At 42.3% G+C, this 16,876-nt stretch overlaps 1 protein-coding gene across 4 annotated transcripts in view; it reads right to left on the bottom strand.

The window, feature by feature from the left end:
* ERBIN (erbb2 interacting protein) overlaps positions 1-16,876 on the bottom strand; it is a 335,765-nt gene that overhangs the window by 32,907 nt on the left and 285,982 nt on the right. For all 4 annotated transcript variants that reach the window (XM_068249944.1, XM_068249941.1, XM_068249959.1 and 1 more), the window contains 6 exons: positions 15,005-15,120; positions 9,048-9,117; positions 7,375-7,474; positions 2,849-2,970; positions 1,634-1,807; positions 321-503 (listed from right to left, as the gene is read on the bottom strand). In XM_068249944.1, the coding sequence (XP_068106045.1) occupies positions 321-503; positions 1,634-1,807; positions 2,849-2,970; positions 7,375-7,474; positions 9,048-9,117; positions 15,005-15,120 (765 nt within the window). The remainder of the gene's footprint in view (positions 1-320; positions 504-1,633; positions 1,808-2,848; positions 2,971-7,374; positions 7,475-9,047; positions 9,118-15,004; positions 15,121-16,876) is intronic.

Here is a 16,876-nt window from a genome sequence, read left to right as displayed (position 1 = left end):
TCATGGCTGCTAGTGCTTCAGTTTTTATCCACCCTTGGCTGTACATATGAAAATAGGCAGTATACAACTCGAACCCTTCTACTTTAGACTCCTAGACAAATATTAGCCACGCCCCCACTTTAGTTCATCCTTCAGTTTAGTACACCTATTGTGATAAGCCTTTCTACCTGTATACAGTACAAGCTGAGTGTATGAATAGATGCCTCTCCACCGTAAAACTTTCATAAACAAAAATCTGTGAAAAATTTAAACTATTTCAAACTATTGTGGTCTATGAAAACTACCGAAGCAACAAGACAATTGTTTTCACATAGACAGACCTCGAGTGTCTCGTCGTGGTTCACAATGGTTTTGGCATTCCAGAAATTTTTAACGAGGGTGTTTGGCTGCGTATTGTCTGTGCTGTTCTGAGTTTCCGGATCACTTGGTTTCTGTACGCAGTTCCCCACCAGAAGCTTCTCCTTCTCTTCATCCTCAGGCTTCGCCGGCGCAGTCTCTGGTGTCTAGACACAAATAAAATTAAACACAGTAAAATAAAAGCTATTACAAGGGCAAATCATATTATCTCAAATCACAATTCTCGGTCCTACTGGGCTGAGCAGATCTGTGCGACACGAAAGATTTTACATTGTTTAATTTTTTTTTAAATACTAGCTACAATATATTCACTGAGGCTCTGTTCACATCTAAAATGATGCCAACGATTTACAATTTTGTGGGCGATTTTTTTCTTCTTGAGTGGGCGCTGCGATTTTTGTAAAGCGATTTAATAAGCACTTTTGCAGAGAAATTGCGTTTTTTTTCACTTCTTGACATCAGGAAGTAAACTCTTTGAACCGGAAAAGAATAAATACAATGTATTTATTCTTAAAGCGCCTGGGAAATCGCTATGAAAAGCGCTTTTTCAATCGTTTTGCGATTTCCCTATACCTTCCATTGAGGCAAAACGTTTCAAAAATGGTACAGGCAGCGCTTTGACGAGCGGATCGGAAACAACCGATCAGATGTGAACTCTCTCATAGGGAATCATTGCACAAGCGTTTTGAGGGCGATTTTCAAAATCGTCTGGGCTTGAAAAAATGCGAACAAGCCCTAACTTACATTTAAGTTAGCGTACACACGTGATCTCACACATGAGCCCCGCTAGGAATTACTATTGCCAGCAAAAGGTGTGGTCAGCGTGAGAAGACGGAGAATCCATACGGGCTGGGGGCCAGAGGATCAGCATCCTGTAGGTAAGCGATGCAGACCCCAACCCCTGCACTCCCAAGAGCCACATTATTCCATGCAATGCACAGATGAGGATCAACCAATTCGAAACCGTCTGTATGCATGTTGGATTATTGTGGCTCTATACAATTAACAAGTTGACACATCATTGCATTCCAGCGGATGTGGAGGTGTGTTTGGCTTACAGGGGCAACAAAGAATGATTTGCATGTTCAGCAGTGGTGCATCGTGGGAGGCATCATATGCTCATTCCAATTATCACAAATGCCTTCTGTTTTAAGAAGGCAAACTTTTGTTTGAAACCTGTAACTCAATGATAATATTTGCTTCAGTCCTTTACAGACAGGATCCAAATGTTGGTGCTGGATGCAAAAAGCACACACAGTGTCCCAAGATGTCTGACCTTCACCGCTGTGTCCTTTGTGATGAGGGACTGAGCTTCATTCTGCTTGATCTCCTTATTGGCCTCCTCAACCTTTTCTTCCTCCTTCAGTCGGTGCACGATGGTCTGAACCGTCTTCACCATGTTCTTCAGCTCGTCTGGGTATGGGGTTGGATACCTCTTCAAGTTTCCTTCCTGATATAAAGAAGCAATCATAAAAATCATGTAACTTTACATATAGGCAACAGTGGAACCATCTGGCACTAGAATAAGACTTGCTATGTCATTAGACTGTTTTGACTATCTATGGATGCAACTTTCTGGGATTAGAATTAAAGGACAACTGTAGTAAGAAGAATATGGAGGTTTCCATATTGATTTTCTCTTAAACAATACTAGTTGCCTGGCAGCCCTGCTGATCTATTTAGCCGCAGTAGTGTCTGAATCACGCCAGAAACAAGCATGCAGCTAATCTCAACAGATCTGACAATAATGTCAGAAAAACCTGATGATCTACATGCTTGTTCAGGGTCTATGGTTAAAAGTAATAGAGGCAGAGGATCAGCAGGACTGTCAGGCAACTGTATTGCTTAAAAAGAAATATGGCAGCCTCCATATAGCCATCACTTCAGTTGTCCTTTAAGGTTAAAGTAATGATATAAGTAGTAGTGATGGTCATGTCTACGAGTAGTGATGGTGATGTCTAGGAGAACTCATGGAGAAGCATGTGATCAGTGTGTGGTCAGGTGATAGATATGCAAGTCGCCGAATAGCTAGCATGATCTTGTGCTAAAGCAGGATGTGATCACAGCAAATCAGAGCTTTGCAAATCTATCAGCTGATCAAACAAATCACATGCTTCTCCATGAGTTCTCCTAGACACGACTGTCACTAGGGTCTCGAAGGCCGTCTGCGGCCTCCATGTGAGATACAAACCCCACTGTCCAGTTATCACTATTACTGTTGGCAAATGTGCCATTTCGGCTTCCTCCAAAAATTCCTGAAAAACACACCTGCTAAAAACAAGATAATATCTGCACCTCGGTTAATAGTCAACATGATTCACAGAGTGCACTGTTATTTTGCCAACATGAACTGTTGCCATTGGGTTTAAGTGTACACATAACAAGGAGCGAGCGTGCTGCTCCTCCAGCTGAGCATCAGTAAGACAGAGATAGAATTTAAATTCCGAAGCATGACATCAACACATAGTTATTTATTATGGCAAATACTGACCCGTGCTGGAGCTTCTCTCAAATCCTTGTCATCATCGCACTCAAACGCCACCTGAGCTCGCTGCTTCCTCTGCTCTTCCCACAATGATGGGTTAAAGCTCTCATTGTCAGAAGAGAAGATAACTGCAAAACAAACAGAAAGTATGTCATCCTCCCTCTTATCACACTGCAAGCCACTCACAGCTACACTCTCATCACAGCAGGTTCAAGCAAAGTACATATTTACTATGACTGTACTATGACTGTACTGAATCCTCCCCATCCAGCATTGAAAATTGTAGCCTGGCTCCTATTTACACATGTCCTGGCCACACGTTAAAGAGAATCAACATTTTCATCCTTATTTCTTCTATCCTATAAGTTCCTATACCTGTTCTAATGTGCTCTGTCTAACTGCAGCCTTTCCTAGTTACACAGTGGCTGTATTATCTCTGTTATATGATCTAATCTTCTCTCCTCTGTCTGCACTGTCAGGCTCAGGCAGTCAGGCTGGAATGTGCTGTGCTGCTTGTGATTGAATAGAAGCTCTCCAGGCCCCCTGCACACTCTGTATGACTCACACACTGAGCTACTCTCAGCCTATCACTTGCTATGTCTTTTGTTTGTAAACACTGGATAAAAATGGCAATTACAAGCCAGGATTGCAGCAGGGAGAGGCAGAAACAGCACAGAGGGGCCCAGGAGAACATAACGATTATAATGGTATGCTTTTTATTGTAAGAATTTTAGAGTACAGATTCTCTTTAAAAGGACAACTATCTTGAAAAACACCAAAATATAGAATGAATTCATGTAAAATGTAGATTTCTACCAGAGTTAGGCCAATCTGTAAAAATGGTACAGGCAGCATGTTTTCGATTTTACCAAAATTGAAATACTGCAGTAAGAACGCCCTCATAGGGTGACACTGCTGTAGCGCCAGAGAATAGGAAAAATTAATGCAACCGCTCACAGTGTAAGTCTTAAAAGATTGAATCACGCATGCGCAGGAGGCTCGGGCACATGATAGAGTCGGGTGCACAGGCGCAGTTGCTCATGACTTCAGCCAGAGCTGCCAGCGGGACCACGGAGGGAACCAGAGGACGCTGAGGGACCTCGCAGGCTACAGGGGGCTGGAGGAAGCCCTAGGTAAGTGCAGATTCTAATTTGTATGCACTGCTCAGGGTCCCTTTAATTATGTGTGCATTGTACTCAACTGACAGATGTTCTCAATTCTTCCTCATACAGTCTATGTTTGGTTTGGAGAACGCCCTCACCCCTCCCCTAACTTCCTGACTGCTGTGGGACACTCCAGAAAGTGAAGGGAAGTCTACGTGATAAACCAGTGAAACTCAAACAGATATTCTAACTTTTCTTATTTCTCCCTATTTAAATGTGTTTCAAATAGAACTCTATTAATAACGGGGGAACGAAAACACTTAAGAGATTAAACAAGACATTAGTGGCTGGGATACAGGGCCTGATCTAGACTTTCTGCTGACTGATGCAAACTTTGGAGGATGCAAGACCATGGGCACCAACAGTGGGCAGCTGTGATTGGCCAGTCTGGTGCCAGTACCCCTGCCTGATTGGTAGTATGCCTCTGACTGGCCATGATGATCTCTCGCTAGTGATGGGGTTTCACCATAGCATGCCCTATAATGTCATAGGGAAGGGCGGCAGGTGCCACCAGTCGAATGAGGACAGGGATTCTGGGATGCGTGAATGAGGAGGGGAGTGTGTGTGCCAGGAAGGTGGGCAGGAGAGAGGCGAGGAGGAAGGCGGCAGGTGGCCCAAATGCCGCCCTCTAGATGTTGCTGCTTAATTCAAATGATTCATGTGGCTCCAAGGTAGGTCCGCTCCTGCTGGTATACGTATATTTTGGTTGTGAACTTGTCACTGTTTCCAAATTGTCCCTACAGTGCTACCGACAAAGGAATTATTCAACCCTTATGACACCCGAAGTGACCCTTCAGCATTAAAGCAAATCCATAACCATATAGCACTACAAAGCGCTCTGTCCCACAACACCTAACCCAGTGATAGCTAACCTTGGCACTCCAGCTGTGGTGGAACTACAAGTCCCATGAGGCATTGCAATACTCTGACAGCTCTAAGCATAACTCATGATGGGAGTTGTAGTTTTGTCACAGCTGGAGTGCCAAGGTTAGCCATCACTGACCTAACCACACTGGCTTGACATGAGTGTCTGGTTCTGCCATATAGGCAACACATTATTCATACCCCCATGATTAAGAAACAAAAAAAATAAAAAAAAATAAAAAAACATAACCCTTTATATAACCTCTGTTTGAGCAACCATTTTCAATACTTGTGTATCTCTAATGAAAATCACTGCACCTGTTCTGAACACAAAGCAAAATACTAAGATAAAAAAACAGCCTGGTCTTTTCTTCTTTGTTGTTCCTGGGTAGTGAATTATTAATCCGTAAGGTAAACATCTAGCATACCAGTCTGCAGTGACGGGGATCAAAATGCAACAGATTGTTATGCCAGAACAAAGCACAATTCTGTACCTGCTAGAGCATGAGATATTCCTGGCTGCTATACGAGAACAGCGAGTCCACCTGGTGGAACAAGTAAAATATCCATTCTAAGGGTGAACCGACCTGAACTCAACCTCTCAAAAGCCTAAATGACTGGGTTCTCACATATTTGTTAACACTTTCCCATCAGTTTGAAGCAGCTGTAGGATTTTTAAACTATCATACAGGCTTTTTAAACTATCATACAGTACATTCACAGCAAACTTCCTATATAACTCATTTCAGACCACAAAGCTCTGACCCCCTCAAAGACCTGAGTCATGCGGCCGTTCAGTGATCACTGTGATTGGCTAACAGTGATCACCTGGTTAGGAGCCAATGAAACTGGCCCCTTATCAGTAGGAGGAAGCTCGGCTGTCATATAAATCTACTTCACATCAGAACTAGAGATCTATAGATGCGGTGTAAATTCTAACTTCCGCGGTCACGTGCCGGTTACACTCATTTCTTTCCTAGTCAGGAAGAGACAGTGGTAAATAGAGTACAATGGCAACATCACAAGCAGTGTTGGCCTTAGGTTTCACCACTGCCAAGGAAGATCACAATGCTGCTACCTAGTAAACTGTGTTCAGGTGTTAGGCAGCCAAGTATGCTCCCAAATATTAGTATTAGATAGTCAGATGTGCTCCTAATATTATTAAGTAGCCAGATGTGCACCCAGTATTAGGTAGGCTGCCCCCCCCCCCTCCACCCAGTATAGGTAGCCAAATGTGAGCCATCAATATAGGTAGCAGTATTAAGTAGCCCCCCAATTTATGTAGCCAGATGTACTCCAGTATTAATTAAAGGCAGATGTCTCCCAGTATTAGTTAGACCCTAGTGTAGGGAAAATATGTGCCCTACTTCAATATAGGTAGCCACATGTGCACCCAGTATTAAGTAGTCATCTCCCCCCAGTATAGGTAGCAGATATGCCCCCTCACCCAGTATTAAATAGTTTCCCCAAGTATAGTTAGCAGATAGCCTCCCCCCCATGCAGAATCGTGAGCAGAGGTGGAGGCGGGTTGGTGGAGGCGTAAGTGACGTCATGGACGGGGCGGCGGCTACCGTCTAGCAACCATACGTCACAGGGCCAGCACCGGTACAATTGGGCCAATGATGATCAACTTGCTACTCATCACTGGCCAGATTGCCGGGTCACGGAGCATTCAGAATCTCCACATTGCCTGAACTGTTGATGTTGCCTGTAACGCTCCTTTGCCGTCTGGACTTTTTGCCCGTGAACAAAATGTTTTTACCTTGAAACAATTTTGTTGGGTAACTGTTTATTCACTGATCCCTCCTTTGGTTGGATTAAGGGGCATTTCTATTTGCCTTTTGGCTAATTTTGGTTTGCAACCATGCTGTCTCTATGTACCAGGTATGTACTATGTACTATGTATGCTTATATTGTGATGCTTAGACACGGAATTAGTGGTACATAGCCTGCATGCCACAACATTTGTATGCAATCCCTCGCTAGACCTTCTGTATATATTGTTGTTACTGTCACTTAAACTCAGGAATTTTGTGCAGAATACAAATTCACTTTTTGCAAAGTACATTCTCTCTGGTGTGCGTGTATCTTTTATATTTTGGATACGGTTTTCTTTACTTTGCACCCTAGTATTTATTGCATACTTGCTTTTATTTTGTGGGTGTGCAGACCTTAATCAATGTTATTGTTAATGTCCTGTGATGGCTACAAAGTATTGAAGAGGCTTCCTGTAAGCCAGGCCTCGCTTTCAGGACTCCAAGAGTGGATAAGGACCAAGGTAAATGTAACAGACTGGAGAAATGTTTCTGTGGAATTGGATGGAACATGACCTGGTGGACAGATAATCAGTGAAAACCTGATAGAATGTATGAAACAAATTTTCACTGGCCAGGCATGGATGTTTTTTAAATAGTTTTACTTGTGTGTAGTGGTTTAGGCAGCTAGGGGCTGTACAAACAAGACTGTAACAAGTTAGTAACACAAGTGACCCACAGCACTTCTTACTTTCATCTGTTCTTGGCTGCTGAGGGAACATATAGTTGGTAAGAACCATTTTCTGAGAATCTGGATCGGTTTCCTTCTGCAGTGGTATAAGCGGCTTGGACTGAAAATAAACAAATGTATTAAATACATTTCAAACAATAACAAAAAATTTAATATCAAAACACTTTTTTTTTTTACTACACTCCATGGCGTCATCATGTGCTACTGAACCGAAGAAGGTTGAGCAAAGTAAACTGGATTACATGGTTACGATGATACATATTTCCAAATGACCTTTCTTTTAATGAAAGTAAGCCAGGAATTACACACCACCAGCACTAGAATATTCTCACTAACTAGATGTACTGCAGCTTCACTGCACAGATCAGCCATTGTCCAATACTATCTGGAGCACTGAGCGATGCGCAAGTGTTACAGCATAGCTGTCCTCATGGGCTTTGGCTGGGGTTCCAAGTATCAGTCTGTCCTTTTACTATGAACCCATGAAGACATGGTGTAGCCATCTTTACAATATAAGAAACGTTACACAGGGACCTCAAACCAGGCTGTAGGTATTTTGGCTCTGGACTCACAACGTATAACCATCTCCACTATACACTTATGGTAAATACACTGGTGGAGGCGCCCTAGCAATATAACTGTACAGAATACATACAGCATACAGGGGCGTGACTACAGATCACTGGGTTCCCCTGCAAAACTTTGGATAGGGCCCCCTCCCCCCGCAGCGCTGTACACAAGATCCTACTGTACACTGAATAGGGTCGGTTTACAAATCTTTGTCTGCAAAACTTTGTATGATACCTGGCTGAGCAGATGCAGTCATTAGAACAATTGTGCAGAGAGCAGTAAGCTTTTTCTCTCTGTGCCCTTTGATGTCAGTCTCTTAGGACAGGGAAAAGAAACGTCTCCCCCCCCCCCCACAGGGCCCCCTGTGGCTTCTGAGCCCCCCGTTGCTGCATCCCTTGCAGGGTCTATTGTTACGCCCCTGAATACATAAGTTTTTATTACAACACAAACATGTATATCGGCACATAGGACAACACGTTTCCCGGGTTCTGGCCCACTTCCTCAGGTCAATAAAAAGTGCTTTGAGAGCAATAGGTCATGAGCGTGAGCGCCTCTGCTCTAATGCCTGCTAAACATCATACAATTTTCCCATCAGATCGACAGGAAATTTCCCGATAATTTCCAGCATTTCCAATCTGCTTCTGATCCAGAAAGGGATCGATTTTGTCAGGCATAATACACAAACATTTCTCCCAACTACCTATTGACTATACTGTATACTTATGCTACTTGCCTTCAACCCAAAGTAATGGACATCACAATCAAAGGGAACTTGAAGTGAGAGAGATATGGAGGCTGCCATCTTCATTCTCTGATAAATAATGCCATTTGCCTGACTGCTGTGCGAATACTCTGCCTCGAATACCACAAGTCACTGGCCCAGAATGAGCCTGCAGATCAGATGCTCTAGTAACTCAAACACAACTAAAGAGCGTGGGACTCTCAGTAAGGAGCCCAGCTAGACATGAACGCAGCAGTTTTCAGCAGGCATACCGTACATACAGCTCTGTCTCTCTCTCTGAGATTCATGTATCTCAGCTATGGCAGTGTACATTACACAAGCAGCAGATAAAGGTCAATCCCAGGGAACGTGTCCCCCCCACCTGATTATCCGACAGCCACATAGCAGTGAGCTGCTGCAGTCTGGTGAAAGTAAAGGGCAAATTCTTCAGCCTGTGGAAACACAAAAATTATTGAAGTTAACAAAGAGGTTTATTTTTCTGTTTCACTGATGTAGTGTGGGTGTCGCACAAGGATCGCAGCACAATAACATCTCTGTGGCTTACGGAACAGAGCGTAAGCATGGAAATGACACAGATCTTTTACTCAAATAACTCCGGCTATAAAAAGTTCCCAAACCTTCCTGCCTACTCCATCCTAGAGAATTCAAAGACCTTTTATATGGTCTCAAGAGGCCCGGGCTGTATTCAGACATCAAAAGCCCCGCCTACGTGTGAAAGTGGATGATCCTGTCACCCAGGGTCTAATCATTATGTTACCAACCACGTCAAGTGACTATTAATGCTTACATTAAGAACTGAATGTGTTACTGAGGGCAGCCCACTATTTATCAGGAGCCTGTAGAGAAAGGGAAGGTAGCTGCATGATGCTTGAGCTGCAGAGAAACTTGATTACTCCACTCAGCAGCTCTTGTTCCTCCCGCCCACCTCATACTGTGACACTGGCGAGTTCTCCAACTAGTATTCAGAGGCCCTGACTGTAGGCCCACATACTGACACAGGATGGAGAACACCCAGTTTGATGGCTTCTGACTGAACAGTATTTCAGATTACTGTATTTGTTTGGGACCCCCTACCAGCCCTGGTTGGAGAAGTCGTAATTAGGGATAGTTGGAAATGCTGAATTCCGCATTCCAAGAAGTGTCTTTCCGTTTTCTGAGGAATTTCCGATTTCTGCACAATATTCTTTTTGCTACTTTTGTCAATAAAGTTTGGTATTATTTTTTCTAAAGATTTTTACTCTGTGTTCCGTGGAAATTCCGATTTCCACCATACAATATGGATTATCTAAGTCTTCTCAAATTCCAAGACTCTGTAATCCGACATTCTGCAGAGTTCCGATTTCAGCATACTTATTTCTGCCACGAAAAGCAGATATTGATCAGAAACTCGGAAATCAGAATTCCACAGATCATCCCTAGTAGTGTTGTCATTAGAAAATGTATTGCACCTAAGCAGCACTCCCATTCCTTTAGGGAGGGGTCACACACTATGAGTTATTTGCGATCGTCCAAGTTGCATATCCAGCTTTAGCCTACATATACAAAAAAGCTGGATGGATTCAAGAGGAACTGAAGCAAAAAAAATGTAAGATATAATGAATTGGTTATGTAGTACGGATAATTACTAGAACATTAGTAGCAAAGAAAATATTCTCATATTTTTATTTTCAGTTATATGTTTGGTTTTCTTTTGTTTTTTTTTCTTTTTTATAACATTGCATTATGCTTTAATATTTGCAGTTTACACACTACTCAGCATTCTAAATGATTTCAAAGAACTTTTGAACTTTCCTCTGCAGAAAAAAAAAATACAGTGACTGACAGTTGAGATAACAAGCTTCAGAAGACAGAGCTCTCTGCGACTTTGAAAAGTCATAGAGATCAGTAGCTCTTTTGCATAGATAGCAAGTGGAGTTTCTTAACTCTTCCTGTACTGGAAACAATGTTAGACTCGTATCTCTGCTGCTAATGTTTTATTTCTAAGCTGTACTACACACACAGATCATTATATCATAGGTTTATTTTCACTTCAAATTCCCTTTAATAATTTTTTTTTAATACAATATCTATTTATAAAGGATTTAGTCAGTGTTTGCCCATTTTAAAATCTTTCCATTCCCTGATTTACATTCTAACATTTTTTGCAGGTGGCGATATCATTAGTGCTGGCAACCAGCATCACTAAGGAATGGTTTGGTGTTCTGAGTTGAATAGAAAAACAATTGGGCCCATAGTAACTTTTTCTTACCGTAGTATTATCCAAGCAAGACTGCCAGCAAGAAAATGCTGGGAATAATTTTGATACTACTTTTTCATAAACTTTTTGTCACCTTTTTCCATTGCTAAGTTGTGAAGTTACTTTAAAGAGAAGATGAAAAATTATCTTCTAGGAGAAAACTCCTAGATCATCATTTTTCATCTTCACTTTAACATTTTTCAGCACTTTGCAACCGAAAAAGTACCAAAAAAGTAAGTAAGAAAGAAAGTATAATCACAATTATTTTGAGAATATTCTTGCTTGCTTTATTGGGAAGGTGTGAACACTGGAGAAATGTAGAACCTAATCTCTCAAAGTGCACAGAGAGAAGTGTGTATAGCTAATCAGCCTAGGCTAAGCATCACTGGGAAGGAGGGGCTACACACCAATATACAACTATATATACACAGGTCTTTCTAAAACAAATTAGCATATTGGGATAAAGTTCATTATTTTCTATAAAGTACTGATAAACATTAGACTTTCATATATTTTAGATTCATTACACACAACTGAAGTAGTTCAAGCCTTTTATTGTTTTAATATTGAATATTGAGCACAGTAATACCATGGTCAGTAAACCATTTACCAGTGATTTTGGCACTGTGAGCAGGTGCCAGGTCGTGCTGAAAAATGAAATCATCTTCATAAAGCTTTTCAGCAGATGGAAGCAGGAAGTGCTCCAAAATCTCCTGATAGCTAGCTGCATTGACCCTGCCCTTGATAAAACACAGTGGACCAACACCAGCAGCTGACATGGCACCCCAGACCATCACTGACTGTGGGTACTTGACACTGGACTTCAGGCATTTTGGCATTTCCCTCTCCCCAGTCTTCCTCCAGACTCTGGCACCTTGATTTCTGAAAGACATGCAAAAGTTGCTTTCATCCGAAAAAAGTACTTTGGACCACTGAGCAACAGTCCAGTGCTGCTTCTCTGTAGCCCAGGTCAGGCGCTTCTGCCGCTGTTTCCGGTTCAAAAGTGGCTTGGCCTGGGGAATGCGGCACCTGTAGCCCATTTCCTGTACACGGTGGCTCTGGATGTTTCTACTCCAGACTCAGTCCACTGCTTCCACAGGTCCCCCAAGGTCTGGAATCGGTCCTTCTCCACAATCTTCCTCAGGGTCCGGTCACCTCTTCTCGTTGTGCAGCGTTTTCTGCCACACTTTTTCCTTCCCACAGACTTCCCACTGAGGTGCCTTGATACAGCACTCTGGGAACAGCCTATTCATCAGAAAGTTCTTTCTGTGTCTTACCCTCTTGCTTGAGGGTGTCAATGATGGCCTTCTGGACAGCAGTCAGGTCGGCAGTCTTACCCATAATTGCGGTTTTGAATAATGAACCAGGCTGGAAGTTTTTAAAAGCCTCAGGAATCTTTTGCAGGTGTTTAAAGTTAATTAGTTGATTCGATGATTAGGTTAATAGCTTGTTTAGAGAACCTTTTCATGATATGCTATTTTTTTGAGATAGGAATTTTGGGTTTTCATGAGCTGTATGCCAAAATCATCAATATTAAAACAATAAAAGGCTTGAACTGCTTCAGTTGTGTGTAATGAATCTAAAATATATGAAAGTCTAATGTTTATCAGTACATTACAGAAAATAATGAACTTTATCACAATACGCTAATTTTTTTGAGAAGGTCCTGTAGAGATAGGAAGTGTTTCTGATGTTAAAAACAGGAAAATTAACATAAAAGTGGGTGTCCTGAAAAATGTACTACATTCTTCTATATGTTGTCACAGTGCCTCTTTGAGTACCTTGAGACAATCCACACAGCAGCCACTGCTGAGCATTCCTTAGAGTGACACAGTATACACTCAGGGGACCAATACAAATAAATGGGTTCTGAAATGTCAGCATCCACAGAGCCTGCAGTGTATTTCAAATCAGCTTGAAGACAATGCTTCCCTTGTGTGTTATTAAGCCATTCAAACTCAATACATGTTTCTGCCCCAAGTGCAGCCAGCAACTGCTGAGTGTCAGAACATTATCTGGGCACCCAATTTAGACCAGAGTGTGTGTTAACCCTGAAATATGCTTCTAATTACAAAATGGTAGTTCTAGATGTACAGGACTAATGCTGGGTACACACTGAGATTTTCTGGCCGATTTACTGTCAGATCGATCGAAGAAGCTATGCTAATTATGAATTTGCCTTCTTTAAACAAACACACATCCATAACTTCTAGAGTGCAAAATGCATATTCAGTGGTGATGCATCACTATTTGCATATTCAGCAGTGATGCACAATGGGAGCGCCTTCTTGTTTACATTAAGCTGAATAACTGCAAATACCTTCTGTGTTAAATGGCCACTATTGTAAATAATGTACAATACATATTTATAAGAAGAACATTTCTCCCAGAGTAATATGAACTATAAATGACTTTTCTCCTATGTTGCTGTCATTTGACAGATCTGACAGGTTTCAGACTAAACCATCTCCTCATGGGGGATTCTCAGTATTTCCTTTATTCTTTACAAAAGAACTCTATGGAAAGGATCTACATAAGGATGTCGGCCAGCCTCCTTATTCATTTGCACACTATTTTGGCAGTCGGACTTGGCAACTGCCATTCAGTAAGTGTTTTTGAAAATAAAGAAAACCCTGAGAATCCCCCATGAACTAGTCAAAAACCTGTCAAAGCTGTCAAGATTTTTACTGCCTACTGTAAGTAACTGTGACACAGGAAAAAAGTAATTAATAGCTAAATTACTCTGGAACAAATGCACATTTTACACATATGCATATACATATTTTAAATGTTACAACTTTTTGCGATGGTGGTCCTTTAAGAAGGCACATTTTATATTTAGCAGCGCTGTAAAATGTATCAAGACTATTCCAATTCCTCAGACATTTAACCTGGGCACAGACAGCTCAACGATAAGCTAAGATAGCCAGGAACACAATAACACATGAGATACCATGACAGCCATGTTTTCATGTCAAATTGTGTGTGTGTGTGTGCGTGTGTGTGTGTGCGTGCGTGTGTGCGTGTGTGTGTATGTGGTGTGTGTGTGTGTGTGTGTATGTGGTGTGTGTGTATGTGGTGTGTGTGTATGTGGTGTGTGTTTGTGTGTGTATGTGGTGTGTGTGTGTGTGTGTGTGTGTGTATGTGGTGTGTGTGTGTGTGTATGTGGTGTGTGTGTATGTGGTGTGTGTGTGTGTGTGTGTATGTGTGTGTATGTGGTGTGTGTGTGTGTGTGTGTGTGTATGTGTGTGGTGTGTGTGTGGTGTGTGTGTGGTGTGTGTGTGTGTGTGTGTGTGTGTGTGTGTGTGTGTGTGTGTGTGTGTGTGCGTGTGTGCGTGTGTGTGCGTGTGTGCGTGTGTGTGTGGTGTGTGTGTGTGTGTATGTGGTGTGTGTGTATGTGGTGTGTGTTTGTGTGTGTATGTGGTGTGTGTGTGTGTGTGTGTGTGTGTATGTGGTGTGTGTGTGTGTGTATGTGGTATGTGGTGTGTGTGTGTGTATGTGGTGTGTGTGTGTGTGTGTGTGTGTATGTGGTGTGTGTGTGTGTGTGTGTGTGTGTGTGTGTGTGTGTGCGTGTGTGTGGTGTGTGTGTGTGTGCGTGTGTGTGGTGTGTGTGTGTGTGTATGTGGTGTGTGTGTATGTGGTGTGTGTTTGTGTGTGTATGTGGTGTGTGTGTGTGTGTGTGTGTGTGTATGTGGTGTGTGTGTGTGTGTGTGTGTGTGTGTGTGTGTGTGTATGTGGTGTGTGTGTGTGTGTGTGTGTGTGTGTATGTGGTGTGTGTGTGTGTATGTGGTGTGTGTGTGTATGTGGTGTGTGTGTGTGTGTGTGTATGTGGTGTGTGTGTGTGTGTGTGGTGTGTGTGTGTGTGTGTGTGTGTGTGTGTGTGTGTGTGTGTGTGTGTGTGTGTGTGTGTGTGTGTGTGTGTGTGTGTGTGTGTGTGTGTGTGCGCACGTGTTGGTTTTTTAAATTTGAAGCAGAGTACCTGAACACAAGTCAAAAAACAAGATCATAAAAACAATAATCTCTATGTGCCCAAAGACCATCTATATTTACCGCAAACATTCCATACTGTGTACATGACTTACTTGTTGTCACTCAGATTAATGACCTTGAGCTTCTGCATGTCCCCCATTTCCTCTGGGAGAGACTCCAACTTGTTTGAATGCAGGAATAACACAGTGGCATGTTTCCAGTTTCCAATCTACATAAATAAAGCAAATTCAACTTTTTAAACGTTATGAAATAAGAGCAAGCCCATTTAGTAAGCTTCCTATGCAGTCAGCTGCCCCCTCAAGCTGGGAAAGGGCAACATGAGGAGCAGCTAAGAGGAAGGAAAACAAGACAGGAAAAGGGAAATGTATATATTCTGTGGATTTATAGAACCCTTTATAAAGAACTTTTAACCAATGGTATAAGTTTGGGGGGTTATACTTATAAGGAAATAATGTACAGTTAAGAACTTAAGGTTTGAAACTCCAGCTTACTGTAGGCAGCCTCAGGTTCTCAACAAGTTCCCCAAAGTGTTCTTCGGAAACGTGTATGGTCTTGGACTACTTCTGATTATAAAAGCCAATTAATAATAGCAAAGTTTATAAAATTAGACACTGATTAAAATGCACCAGAGATGACAAAAGTAAAAGGATTTATACTTACCTGGAGCGTCTTCCAGCCCCCTGTACTCTGTCAGCTTGATCAGTGTCTATCTGGTCTCCTCTGTTGTCCCACTGTCAGCTTTCGATAAAGTCCCCAACTGAGCTGCGCATGCACAGCCCTGGCCATGTACACCCTTGGCCATGGTCCTGTGGCCAGGAGCGTTCTGCGCTTGCAGCTACAAGCCTTAACTAACTGCGGAGCCACAGAATGTTCCCGACCACAGGGGTGTGATTGAGAGGGCACGAGGCCGGAGCCGCGCATGCGCAACAGTCAGCGGGGCTGACAGCGTGAGAACAGATGGGACCAGACGGACACCAATTAAGCTGACAATGTACAGGGGCTGGAAGAAGCCTAGGGTAAGTATAAATCCTTTTCCCATGGCATGTTTATCCTGTGTGTGTGGTAGACAACCGCACCTAGACAGATCATGAAGTGGTTTTCCACTACCATTTTTCTCCTAAGTTTTCTCCTGGGAGATAAAAAGTTATCTTAAACAGAAGATGAAAAAACTAACACTCTGTAACTGAAAAGGTTCCAAAAAGTTGGTGGTAAAAGTACTGTCAAAATGATTCTGTCTTTTTTCTTGCTTGCTCGTGGCTTAAAAGGCATTTTATTGATGAGGTGTGAAAATTTCACCAAGGAGAAAACTCAGGAGAAAAAGTAAATTGCCATATGGGCCAGAGTGTCAACTGCTGACACATGTGGTGACAAACACTGACATTGGGGCTGCATTAAATTGCAACCAAAAGGAACTTGTTGCCCGGCAGCTCAGCCAACCATGTGAACCCTAAAATTGCAGCTGCCACCTAACTTGAGTGTTTTAAAGGGAGCCAGCTCCTAAAAAGTTTCCATCTGGCTCCTGGACTGAACAGACTGACTCATCCTTCCTTATTAATCTGTCTATCCCCAAACTACAGCATCTGTGAACTGCAAGCTGCTCTCCAGTTATCTACTTCCTCTGAAGCTCAGTCTGTCACAATGAGCCGTTTAATTCAATGCATATTATGGGAGGGCAAGACCACTTGTCAGATGCACCAAAACTTTTCCTTCACGCCAAATAAACAAGGTCATTATAATACAATGGGATATAAAAAAGGTCTATTACTTCCTTCCACTTATCTCTCTGCTGATAAAACTCACTGAGAATGGACACTGTAGAATATGCCTTCCAAATGTTTTATGCAATACTTGGCAGTCTACACAAAAACAGATTCCCAGTAAAGCAGGAGCTTGACATCCTTTCCTATATGAATCCGAGCTGGTACTGTTATGCAAGCAAAAAGAAACTCCAAGCTTTTTCTTGC

This window comes from Hyperolius riggenbachi, chromosome 1, assembly GCF_040937935.1.
Source record: "Hyperolius riggenbachi isolate aHypRig1 chromosome 1, aHypRig1.pri, whole genome shotgun sequence".
Classification (NCBI taxonomy): Eukaryota; Metazoa; Chordata; class Amphibia; order Anura; family Hyperoliidae; genus Hyperolius; species Hyperolius riggenbachi.
This window is presented reverse-complemented; position numbering and strand designations above follow the sequence as displayed.